This window comes from Ascaphus truei, chromosome 9 (genome assembly GCF_040206685.1).
Source record: "Ascaphus truei isolate aAscTru1 chromosome 9, aAscTru1.hap1, whole genome shotgun sequence".
In the NCBI taxonomy this organism is placed as follows: Eukaryota; Metazoa; Chordata; class Amphibia; order Anura; family Ascaphidae; genus Ascaphus; species Ascaphus truei.
Genome location: NC_134491.1, coordinates 8,583,260 through 8,596,408, shown reverse-complemented (window position 1 = coordinate 8,596,408; position 13,149 = coordinate 8,583,260). Strand labels below are relative to the sequence as shown.

General features: G+C 41.9%; 1 protein-coding gene across 9 annotated transcripts in view; it reads left to right on the top strand.

The window, feature by feature from the left end:
- Positions 1-7,207, top strand: part of MIPOL1 (mirror-image polydactyly 1) — a 434,635-nt gene extending 427,428 nt beyond the window's left edge. For all 9 annotated transcript variants that reach the window (XM_075613311.1, XM_075613313.1, XM_075613312.1 and 6 more), the window contains one exon: positions 3,023-7,207. In XM_075613311.1, coding sequence (XP_075469426.1) covers positions 3,023-3,089 — 67 coding nt within the window. In that variant the 3' untranslated portion in view covers positions 3,090-7,207. The remainder of the gene's footprint in view (positions 1-3,022) is intronic.
- The last annotated feature ends 5,942 nt before the right edge of the window (positions 7,208-13,149 follow it).

Below are 13,149 nucleotides of genomic sequence, written 5' to 3'. Positions count from 1 at the left end.
GCCTCAAACTAGCAGTACTTAAGCCCTTTATTGCCCAAGAAAACAGCTAGTAAGGAGTTAGCTATTCCAGTATGCCAGGGGTTAAATCATGATAAAAGTGAAATAAAGGTGGAGGAAGTGCAGCTAAAGGATAATATTGATGATTCTTCTCATTACAATCATTACATTTGAATACTGATTCTTACTTCTTTCCTGACTTTGACACATTGACTCAGATATGATGTATACTCCACATAATGCATCATACTGTAAGTGCACTAGTTTGTGAAGCTTGATACATGGTCCCTATAGCTTTTTTTTGAGTCTTTCGTCTGTTCTGTCAAATGGTATCATGTGCACAAACTAATAGTTGGCTTCTGCCTCTGGCTGAGGCTATATCCTCCCAGGAACCCGGACTTCTCTTCTTGCAGGCCCCAGGCAATGCTGTGCTTCAACGCATTCCCATAAACCACAGAGTGAAAGTGACTCAACCGGTTTTAGAGCAACTCCGTCCCCAAGTGCTGGTTAATGGCCCCCTGAGTCTTCGATGTGCATTGATCTATCCTCCTTTCCAAAGAAAAATGAGAGATGGGCCAATAACTGTATTTGCATAGAAACTGTTCTACCTCTGAGTCTGATCCCTAAGCTATTTCTCACTCGAACTTGGGGTGTGAATGGACATGAAGAGGAAACTAACTGCCTATGATCTCAACTGAAAAACAGAACTGCCAGCACAAGTGACTTCACACAAATCGAAAAGTTTTGACAATAAAGATTATATAGTCAAATACAATACAACCCTAATGAGAGATGCTGTTCCACTATATAATACCTCTCAAGATATCTTTGAAATACTTCCAAACCAGACCAGGTAGCTCTTATTGACTCGGGTTGGCTACCCCATGAGATAGAGAGTAAACTCATTGGATACTTTGTGGGTCTCTGGAGTTTTCTCTGTGATTTTCTATCTGAGACTCAAATGACAAGAGAACAAAGATCGAGCAGTACTAAAATGTACAATATCAGATTAAAAAGATTAATAACACTCGTAGGTATCTGTGGGTAATATGCATGAGAGAAAGCAGATTTAAGAGAATCCAACACAGCCCAGTTCACGGCCTTTGGTGATGTGCCACGTTCCTCGTAGTCTCAGATGTTTCAGAGATACCTCTGTCGGGTTGGCTCGGACCTTGGTGGGTTTGAGGTGACATCCCTTCCTTCGTCCGTCTCTCTTCTCATTTTGAGGCTCATATAGAAGATCACAGAGAAAACTTGTGAGACTCACAAAGTATCCAATGAGAAAACTCTCTATCTAAACACTTGAAAACTGATGTGCATTGGTTATTTGTTTACATCACTCACATTCACTAGAGAACGTATTGCATTGTGTTGAGTTTTACTACTCTTTATACCCTCTATGAAATATTGCGCCCCTGTTCTGGTTTGGAAGTACGATCTCAACTGAGAAAGAAAACCTTAAATTACTGTAGGTATAGAGACTGAGCGCAATATTTACTAAGAGTTTCTAAGCCGTAAGGAAAATAAATGGGCCCTAAAATGCCTTGCAATTTTGCACTGTTTAGTAGATCTATGCCTGACTTTCCATATCTACCTTACTCCTTAAGACGCCTTCTGGTATAACTTTAATACATGTGGCCCCTTTAAGTGAACAGGGTGGAGGGTGTTTTATAGAGTAAAAATAGCCCTGTATCACGTCATGCCCGAGAGAAGCCAAGAAGCGAGTGCATAAGTAAAGGTCAAACTATCTCATCCCATCACAGAAAAAGAAATGTCAAGGAGAGCAAATGTATAGAAATGAAGCTCTCGCTCAACTTTATAACTCGGATAAAACAAAAATGTCATGTTCATTGAATGAGAAGCCAAGAGGGTATTGAAATATACTGGTAAAGTTTTCATACCTCCTAATTAAGTGACCAGACCAAGAGAGATTGAGCATAAAACCAAATCTGTCTGATATTCACTTGCAAATTGATTGACCAAGGCCAAGCCACTTCCCAGTGCCGGGGAAGAGTTCAACTCAATTTAAATGAATGGTACGCATTTTTTCTTCAGCACAAGAAGCAGCTTCACAGTATATTGAATAGTGCCATAAGATTGTACCTACACAGAAATGTATCAATGACCCAGAGAGGAAGAGCAAAAAAGTGACCAGATAGAGAAATCATATATATGTAAAGAGAAATAAACCAAGTTGTTATTACATACACAAGTAGTGTTGATGGTTGCATAGACATAATGTCTAAGCTATCTTTCAATTCTTCACAGAGTATCTTTCACTCATATCTGTCAAGAACCACAGTTTCAAATGACTATTATTGGTTTACTTTGACTTAACAATAATATTTAGAGACATATTTCAGTTCTCACAGGGTGAGATAACATTAAAGTATATCTAATACTACAACATATAAGTAAGACTTCTTACAAACAAGTGATACGTGACTTCACGATTTCATTCGTCATTAATTGTACAAGCGGTCCTCGGTTATCCAACGGAATCCATTCTGGAAAGTAGCGTTGGCTAGTGAAACCGTTGTAAAGTGAATCCCATGTTAATCAGTGGCTGTGTGCGTCGGATAAGGCATTCAGGCGTCGGAAAACTGCCCTATAGGATTGCATTGCAAAGCGTCAGATATGCCATCTGTCGTAAAGTTAAACAACGGATAGCGAGGACCATCTGTACATCTAAGAATTTGGTTGATCATTAAGTACTATGGCTGTATTTACAAAGCAGTGCTGTTCCATAGCACAACTTCTGGCGCACATAGATACTTTGCGGCTCATTCACTGCAAGTGAAAGTGTCTTTCTGGCTGAAAAATATGTTCTGGAAAAGCACTGCTTAGTAAATATTGTCCTGTATGCTTCCTTCTGTTTTTGTAATGTGACTGGGTAGAGGAGGAGTGACGTTCCTTTTAGGATTTTTTGGACAGTAGAATATACACATCTGCGTCTTGCCCCCTAGCGTCTGCTTCCTTTGAGCCCTGATATTTTTATGCTAACCATCTCTTTTTCCCCTCACAGGTTGGAACGGCTGGTGGACGTACTAAGGAAAAAGGTTGGAGCTGGAAATGTCCGGACTGTGATATGAACTTCACGGCTGGAAAAGAATATCCTTACAACTGTGGACCAGGCTGTGAGCTCTCACTGAGACATGTAAACAGAACCACCTCAAACCGCCAAAAGCCCAGGAAGAGGGGTTGGGGAGAATTATGGGTAAAGAAGGAATGTAGGGAAAAAGAGAACTTTGTTTGACCCTGCCAGATCTACACATCAAATGATAAACCGTCCTGCCCTATCAATCTCTGTGTGTCCTCCTTGTCAGTCAATAAGTGTCTGTATATGGCTTCTTAATAGCTCGGTGTCATTGGAACACATTGAACCATTTATGTATTTGTTTTGCAAAGAATTCTGTGATTTGTAGCCATGTTTTTCCTCTTGAACAAATAGGGTTAAATATAAAATAACAGGAATGTTTTAGTTTGCCCCAATGACTTTGATGTATAAGAGAGCTGTGCCATTTATACTGCCAGGTTGCCAAGCAGTGCAGCTGAATTGTGGAAACCTGAACCACTTGTAGCCTGGAAAATGTCATCTTCTTTTTCTGTTAAACTTCAAATTGGCACCATCCTGAACTCCTCCTATTGGTAAGTGAGATAAAGATGGCTTTAAAGCCACACAATTAATTATTTAGGTGCTTATCAGGTAGGTAAGGTACAGTATGTGATTTGAAAGTGGCAAAGCAAATGGCACTGTTCCTTCAAACTCCAATCTCGTTATGCTTCAATACAATACTGCACCGACACACTTTATTCGAGCAAATACCCGGTATGTACCTGGCAGATACCTGGAATGCTCCACTCCTCACCTCTGACAAGCCTCGTTGCATTTGCCTTCCCAGCCTGGGTTCATGCCTGGCTGATGGGCGGCTGATCTGTTAAATGATAATGATTAGGATTTAATAGGCTGCAATGCTTCGCGTGTCTACCAGATGGCATAAATTCATGAATTGTAATGCAGTATATATATATATACTGTGCAGTATTGCAGCCAGCGGGAATAAAATGCTTCAATCCCTGCTTGGAAAATACCTCAATGCACTCGGGCAGAAAACAGTCACAAACCTCAATACACCCGGGTATACCCGAATTCGTGGGACTAGCCAAGCTCGAATAAAGTGTGTCGCCAGTGTATGCTCTGTGGCTGGCTGGCTTCCTAGCTTGTCAAGGTTTCTCCATGCCCCTGTTTAAATTAATGGAGCTTTTATCTGGCCGAGCAAGAAGTAAACAGCTTCATAGCATATTAAATAGGGGTCTGAGATGGTTCCATGTTTTTCTTATGGAAATTATTAGGCTGTGTATGTATAAAGGCAATTTTGGAGCAAAACTGTAGCATTTTAATTCTACATCAATGTATCAAAGTACTGTGCTCCAATGTTGTTGCTCCGTCGGCACAGACTCTGGGAGTGTCAGTAGGAGGAGCTGAAGATGGGTTAGGCCGAGTCCATAGAAGGACAGGCCGTGCTGAGGCGTGCGGACGCTCAGCGCTGAGCCCCTGCATCCTCAATGAGGATGCCTTGAGAGGGGGCTCACGCGAGCGTCCGCAGGCGTGCTGACAAGTTGGAGTTTTCAGCCGAGCACCAAGCTGTTTTTCAGCGAGCTGTCGGCTGAAAACCTCCAATCACAGCACAGCAGTGTCAACGTCACGGCGCCGTGTCGTCGGCGCCGTGACGTCGATGTCAGTGCATCACGGGCGATTGGCCCAGCGATGTCACTGCCCCGCCTCCAACCACCTCCCCCCGGCTCCGATCGCGCCTGCTGGCTCGCCTGTATGGGCATGAAATCGCCCAGATTTCAGCAGGCGAGCCTCAGCGTCAGCGCGGCTCGGATCGCCTCACCCTTCTATGGCCCGGGCCTTACATGGGGCACAGATTCTAATAAGATGTATCATATTCTGCGTCTTTGTGCACCATTTGTTTTCCTTTTATGTGCACCCCATACGTTTAACATTCTGCACCAGATGTAAAAAACTGTTTCTTACATAGGACGCCACTGGACTCGTTTTTATCTTATATCCCAAACACACATTTCACTGCCCTCCCACAGCGCTTAACCAATGCAGATTTTTCTTTCATTGCCATTACTGTGAACTTTATAAGAAGCACCTAATGTTTTCACACATCACTGTAAGATTATGACTGCAGAAGTCCTGCCTACTTTGTAGTGATTCCTCTACCCACAAAGGCTTTTTTTAAATGTTAAAATGTGTTACACATACAGTATGTTGAACTCTGAAATGCTAGATAAGGCATATAGGGTCACCATTAACTAAACGGCGATGCAAATATCTACAATTACAGTATTCTCATAACGCCACTTGTCACTCCCAGTGGAGACCTATGGTTCTATGGAAAGCACGTTGAAAACTGCCCATGTGCTTTCATTTTATTGCCAACCCATTTATGTTATGACCTGGCTAATGAGTAAGCGCTATCTGTTATTAATGAAGAGTGCCGTATTTTATTGGCAAGGGGGGAGGTCAGTTGTGAGTTGTGTCAATGTTCACTGATGTGAGTCTGCAATACATTTCAGTGCAGTGCTTTGGAATCCCTCCAGCGACGAAAGAGTTAAAAAGATTTTTAAGTGTGCAAACAACTTTATTTAGGCTGTTTATTGTCCTTGTTTTTGGTTGGGTGTGGGAGGTCTTGACCTTTTTATTATCTCTTCTCCTAAACCCTTGATACACGTATGCAGATTTATGGCTCCATAGGTTCTGACCTTAACCCTTTTAACCTTATGATACTTGGATTACCTGTATCCCTGAAACCGTAGTATATGGAGGAAAGACCTGACCATTAATCCGATGCAATCATTCAGAGTAATTCAGAATAATTTACTGCCATTGCTTTAAGGGTCAAGGACACAAATGGGTGATGTCTGGGGACTCTTGACTAATAAGCCACATGTTAAAATAATATATTTGACTTTTGTGAGTGTGATTCAATTTAAGCCTATGGGTCAGTGGCCATTGAAACTATAATATAAATGAAGCCGCCTGTCAATAAGGTCAGTAAATGAGTGGAAAGAGCGAAGTAAGTGAATAAGATGTGTATAATTTGGCAGAGTGAAGACCGTACCTACTATACAGTACCTAAGGGATACTTCTTGGAGGTAGAGCAAGTGGTCAGTGGATACTGAGTAGTGTTTCATCAGCAGAAGTTATGTATGTATGTATCTTTCCCAAAAGAGGCAAGGAACCATAGTGACACATGAATAATAATTCCGACTTTTGACTTCTCTGAAGCCACTGGTGATTAAGATAATTTATGATGCCTACAATGACCAAGTCTTAACAGAACTGCACCAGGCAAAGCCCAGTTCCAAGGACTGAGGCCCATATTTACTAAACAGTCTTCTTGGAAAACAACAAAAGGTAGAAGGCAGCATTCATCCAATGTAACTCACTATAAGATGATCCTTGCACGGCGAAAATAGGACTAAACAGTCTTCTGCCATAAGACATATTATGATGCTGGAAGACACCTTGACTTCCATGGGCTGTAAGGTGTCTTTTAGTACTGAAAAATAAATATGGCCTTTAATGTATATTATGACATCTCCTTTCTCATCATTGTTTGCCCCCCTTCGGCCTCAGTCTAGTCCATGCCACGGAATAAAAGTATTTAACCATATATATTTTACCATGATCTACTTCTCCTTTATAGTTCATGCACAGCAACTGTTCAAGGTCAGTCACTAATAGCAGTAGCCGTTACAGCACAATAACAGCTGTCAGCACTTTGTGATTGACCCTCTTAGTGAGGGAGTAATAAACCTACTGGCTAAATAAAGCTCATACCATACTAAAGCTATCCAGGTGTAGGTTAGATTTTGGTAACCTGGCTCTTTATTATCCTTTGTTGAGTAGGTTAGATTTTGGGAACCTGCTTTTTATCATCCTTTGTTGACTCTCGACCTCGCCCAGAGAGCTGATTAATTATTGCTTCTAGAAATCATTCACCTGGGTCCCAATTGAAGGAAAACAAATCACATTTATTTCATCGTGTGTGTTTCCTGGACATGCCAGTTAACAAACTGCCTAGCATCCGATTGGTGCAACAATCTGTGCAATATTGTCATACAACGTATTATTAAAGCTTGCTATATTTGTATTAAATTGCTGCCAATAAATATTTTTTTGTTTGTCAAATTGTCTGAATGTAACATACATTTTTTAAATCCTTGGCTGGGTACAAATATACATCAGGGGCCAGGAATGCTCAGACCCACCACAAGTTCACTTTGCCAACCCCAAAGAAGACTCTGGGGGCAGTTTTACTGATTCCCTTCACTTAGAACAAGGCTGGAGAGCGGGGTTAGCGATGTGCCCAATTGTGTAGACCCTATCAGTCTATTTGCTAGTTCAGTATTCACATTTGAGAGATCTTCTAGTTTGAATGGGTTTTCCCTGTAAGGTTATTGATGGTAAGTGAGACTGTCTATAAATGTGTGAAGGGGAATTACACATTTAACTCTTTGTTGCATAACATTGCAGATCACTCTAGCAAAAAAAGGGAAAACCGGCGCCTCTGAAATATAAAAATCTAACCAAATATAAAGTCCAACACGAATGGAGAGGAGTCCTGGAAGAAGTCTTCAATGAAGTCTCAATGAGGACAAACAAACATTTAAGACAAAAACAGAAAAGACAAAAGAAAAAAGATCATAGTGTAACTCATAAACAAACAAAAAGCACTGTAAAGATTGGCAAAAAAATAATTACAAATTTAATGCAAATGTAAAAAATAAAACAACATACACATGTAAGTGGGCTAGAGACGCTAATAAAGCTGTAACATCCAGTAGGAGTAAAATTGTAATCCTACTTACAGCAATGCTGAAAAGTGTAAGCCCGTAGAGCAACTGTCTTGGAATTCAGACCGGAGCCTCTGCAAGGATGGAAAACAGCAGCCTCCAGGGATCCACACTGCCGGAGCGACCGCTGCTGAGCCACACACAGACCTTTGGAGTGAGTGGGGAGTATCACAGCGGAGAACCGGAGCTGCACGCTGTTGGGGGGATCACCTGACACCATACACACAGACCGTCAGGTCGCGCGATGTGTAGGTGACGTCACACCACAGCGCGAGGGCAGGTGGAACACCCAAGAAGGCAAGGAAGCTCAAAAGAGCTGAGGCAAAGTCTGAAAAGGACAGAGCACGTACGGAGAGGGATGATAACAGTCTCAGCCAGATAGAGAACCACCCTACGCGTTTCGTGACGTCAGTCACGTCGTCAGGGGCAACGTCACGAAACGCGTAGGGTGGTTCTCTATTTGGCTGAGACTGTTATCAGGTGTCAGGTGATCCCCCCAACAGCGTACAGATCCGGTTCTCCCCTGTGATACTCCCCACTCACTCCAAAGGTCTGTGTGTGGCTCAGCAGCGGTCGCTCCAGCAGTGTGGATCCCTGGAGGCTGCTGTTTTCCATCTTTGCAGAGGCTCCGGTCTGAATTCCAAGACAGTTGCTCTACGGGCTTACACTTTTCAGCATTGCTGTAAGTAGGATTACAATTTTACTCCTACTGGATGTTACAGCTTTATTTGCGTCTCTAGCCCACTTACATGTGTATGTTGTTTTATTTTTTACATTTGCATTAAATTTGTAATTATTTTTTTGCCAATCTTTACAGTGCTTTTTGTTTGTTTATGAGTTACACTATGATCTTTTTTCTTTTGTCTTTTCTGTTTTTGTCTTAAATGTTTGTTTGTCCTCATTGAGACTTCATTGAAGACTTCTTCCAGGACTCCTCTCCATTCGTGTTGGACTTTATATTTGGTTAGATTTTTATATTTCAGAGGCGCCGGTTTTCCCTTTTTTTGTATTGGTTTGTGTTAACCTTTTTACCTAGGCAGCCTCCATTTTAAGTGTAAAGTGTGTTGTATATATTATTGTCACTTATATCGTGTCACTATTCACATTCACCGCATCAGCGCTAATTTCACTGCTCTTCCTTTTTAGACCACTCTAGCAGCAAAGGGGTTAAATGTCTAATCACCTTTACAAATACATAAATACAAATCTGCAAATAGGAGAACGTGGGATAGAACAAAAGGGCGGATAGAATAAGATGAAGCTTTAATCCCAATCTGATGTCACTGCCCTTACATGTAAGGAAGAGCCAATAAACAGTGAGGCTGAGAAAGGCAGAGGATTCTGGGAGAAGTAGCAGCCATAGTACAGTAGCAATACTTTAAATGAAATCAGTTGATAAATCAGCAGATTTTAAGATTTAAAAAAAAAACAGGGTAGTATGTTTTGGCCTCTGTTTTATACAGCTTTATTTATCAGATGTTTTCACTGGAAAATAAAACATTGAGTTACCTCTCGTTTTCAAGTATTTCCTGGGCACAGAGTTACATTGACAATACATGGTTATGTTATATGAACAGAGGTTATATGTTATATTTAGAGACAATAAATGTGCATGCGTATGTAACACATTTATGTGCGTATGTAACAGTTACAAACCAGATTAAAATGTGAGACAGCTGAAGTCTTGAAAGAACTTAAACTGGAGGCCGCCTCGGAAGTCTCTGGTAGGTTGTTCCAAACGTGAGGTGCACGGATACTTTGTTGAACCTTGGGACCATGAACCGTCTTTTGGAGTCGGATCTGAGGTAATAGGGGTTGTGTGGTAGGGGTGATGAGCTTATTCTAATAGGCAGGTTGCTTGCCCAGAAAGTATTTGAAGGCAAGACTGGAAAAATGTACATCGCGCTTGTACTCAAGGGATGACCAATCTAGTTCTTTGAGCATTTTGCAGTGATGTGTGTTGTACTGACATTGGAGGACAAAGCGGCATTTTGAGTTGTAGAGGTTGTCTAGTTTACTAAGGTGAGTTTGGGGTGCTGTAACATCCCAATAGTCTATAATTGGCATTAGCATCTGTTGTGTGATGTGATTTGTTCCTATAAAGTACACCCAGTTTGGCACAGGTTTTGGATGGCAGAATATCAATATGCAACCTGAATGTTAAATGGGAGTCAAACCATATGTCCAGATATTTAAAACTAGTGACGGGGGATAGAATGGTGTTAGAGTTAGTTCTTTTAACAGTTAAATTTTTTGGCTTAAAGTTTTTGTGCAAGATTGTAAAAATAAGACATTTTGCGAAGCCTGTGACGGAACTCAAGAATCCACCATGGGGGATATGAATCAAGTTTGCAAATTGGAGCACCTTCAAAACCGGTAAATCTGCTGGACTGTCAGTGTATCAAGGTGCGTTGCTGCATTTTTTGCTCCAAATTGCTACCCTTGTGCCATGAGTATTGTGGGTAGTGACTAAGGAAGGAGTAAGGAGAGGAAAGAATCCGAGCAATTTTATAAGATTATAACGAGTGCAGTTTTCCTCTCTCTGCCTTAAGAGATCTTCACCAAATGTAAGAAGCAAGATTAAAAAGATTCACGTATATGTTGTTGGCGCAAATTGACTCCAATTCAGGCATTTGCTCTGGGTGTTGAAGCAAATTGCACAATTTTGATACATTTTCTGCCACTCTGAATGTTAAGTCTGAAGAAGGGCCTTTGGACCCGAAATGTTACAGACTTGATATGACACTTGGGAAGTAGCCTATGTGAGCCCTCCCCTGCTCTTGAAAGAACATTGGAGTTAATTAATTTTTTGTGTGACACGTTTCCAATCTTTTTTTCTTGTAAGACTGCAGTAGACATGTCTATAGGTGCAGTAGACATGTCTATAGGTGCAGTGGACATGCTTTGGATTTATTAAATAAACATTTTGAGGTTATATGATCCTTTTAAGTGTTGCCTGGTAATACTATTTTCTATTTAATATATTCCCCCTAAATAATCTGGGGTTCTTTTCCCCACAGTTCAACCCATTTTAAATATCTCACCTGTAATTGTATTAGGTTGTAGTATACATTGTATTTATCTGTTGTGAAATGAACCACCTTCCCTGGTTTCAATGCACAAAACGTGTGTTCTCTGATAACCTTTAATTATTGTGGTCCACACCTAACTAATCGATTTAAATGTGGAAACTGATAACTCCTTGGGGGGGCTACGGTGGACTGCTTGTGAGAATATCCGTGCTGCCTTGTAGGTAGCATTAGATTCTTCCGTGCCATTAAAACACGTGCTCTATGCAGGTTTAGGAGAAATACTTGAGATGTCTGAAAGATATTCAGTGCCAGAGACGAACATAATACACCGTCTTTAGAAAAGAGATGGTTTATTTTGGCACTGTCTAAAAAGCTCAAATATTTTAAACATTTGTTGAGTTCAAGCTTGCACATTTGAACTAATAGCACCTTTCTAAAATCCCATCTCAAGTTACTGTATGCACTCACTGATACATACAGTACACACGCATAGACAACACACACACTGATGTGTATGTATTGAGACACAGTTACATATACCGTACACTGGTACACAAGTACATTGTGCACACTGCTATAAACAGAACAAATTACATGCACAAACACTGATAATGGTATTCATAAACATTGACTTAAAATTAAAGCCTATATACAGATGTGCACATGCAAACAGTTGCACACAGTTCTTCACATGTACTGAAAATACGTCAAAATACACACTAGTACAGGTGAAATATATATTTCTGCACAGTCACTTAAAGATGCTGCTATAGGTGCACAAAGCATCATGCATATGCGATGATCTATGCAGTTACATATACACACACGCAGACATTCGGTACCTTATTACACACAGACATAGTGGTCTTCACAAGCTTCGATTCCTATGCATCTACTAGTAACAAAGACTTCTAAATACACAGTGATGCATATAGTATGCATAGCCATGTAAATGCAGAAATAAACATGCACAGTTCAATGCATATAATAATAATAATAGCATGTTCTTGTATAGCGCTGCTAGTTATACGCAGCGCTTTACAGACACATTTTGCAGGCACAGATCCCTGCCCCGTGGAGCTTACAATCTATGTTTTTGATGCCTGAGGCACAGGGAGATAAAGTGACTTGCCCAAGGTCACAAGGAGCCAACACCGGGAATTGAACCAGGTTGCCCTGCAACAATCTCAGTGTCATTCAGTGTCTTTACTCACTGAGCCACTCCTTCTCCTGATACATGCTAATTCTACCTAAAATGTTATTTACACACAAGTCTATATTACACACACATTGACACTGTTGGGCAGGGGTAGACAAACTTTTTTGTTCCAGATGTGGCAACAAATGGGCACAAGTGTTTTGGTGGGTCACTGTCCTACTGCCACCCCTCCTCTCTCACTCAATTCCCCCCTCTTCTCACACTCAATCCCCCTTCTCCTCTCTCACTCAATTCCCCCCTCCTCTCACACTCAATCCCCCCTCCTCTCTCACTCAATTCCCCCTTCCTCTCACACTCAATCCCCCTCTTCCTCTCTCACTCAATTCCCCCCTCTCTCACACTCAATCCCCCCTCCTCTCTCACTCAATTCCCCCCTCCTCTCACACTCAACCCCCCTCTTCTATCACACTCAATCCCCCCTCCTCTCACACTCAATCCCCCCTCCTCTCGCACTCAATCCCTCCACCTCTCACACTCAATCCCTCCCCCTCTCACACTCAATCCCTCCTCCTCTCACTCTCAATTCCCTCCTCCTCTCACACTCAATCCCCCTCCTCACACTCAATCCCTCCAACTCTCACACTCAATCCCTCCACCTCTCACACTAAATCCCTCCCCTCTCACACTCAATCCCTCCCCCTCTCACACTCAACACCCCTCTCACACTCAACCCCTCCACCTCTCACACTCAATCCCTCCTCCTCTCACTCTCAATCCCTCTGCCTCCTCTCACTCAAATCCCCACTCCTCATATTCAATCCCCCCTCCTCTAACACTCAATCCCCCCTCCTCTCTCACTCAATTCCCCCCTCCTCTCACACTCAATCCCCCCTCCTCTCACACTCAATCCCTCCTCCTCTCACACTCAATCCCTCCTCCTCTCACACTCAATCCCTCCACCTCCTCTCACTCAATTCCTCACTCCTCTCATATTCAATCCCCCCTCCTCCTCTCACACTCAATTCCCCCCTCTTTTCTAACTCAATGCCCCGCTCTCTCACTCAATTCCCCCCCCCCACCACCACC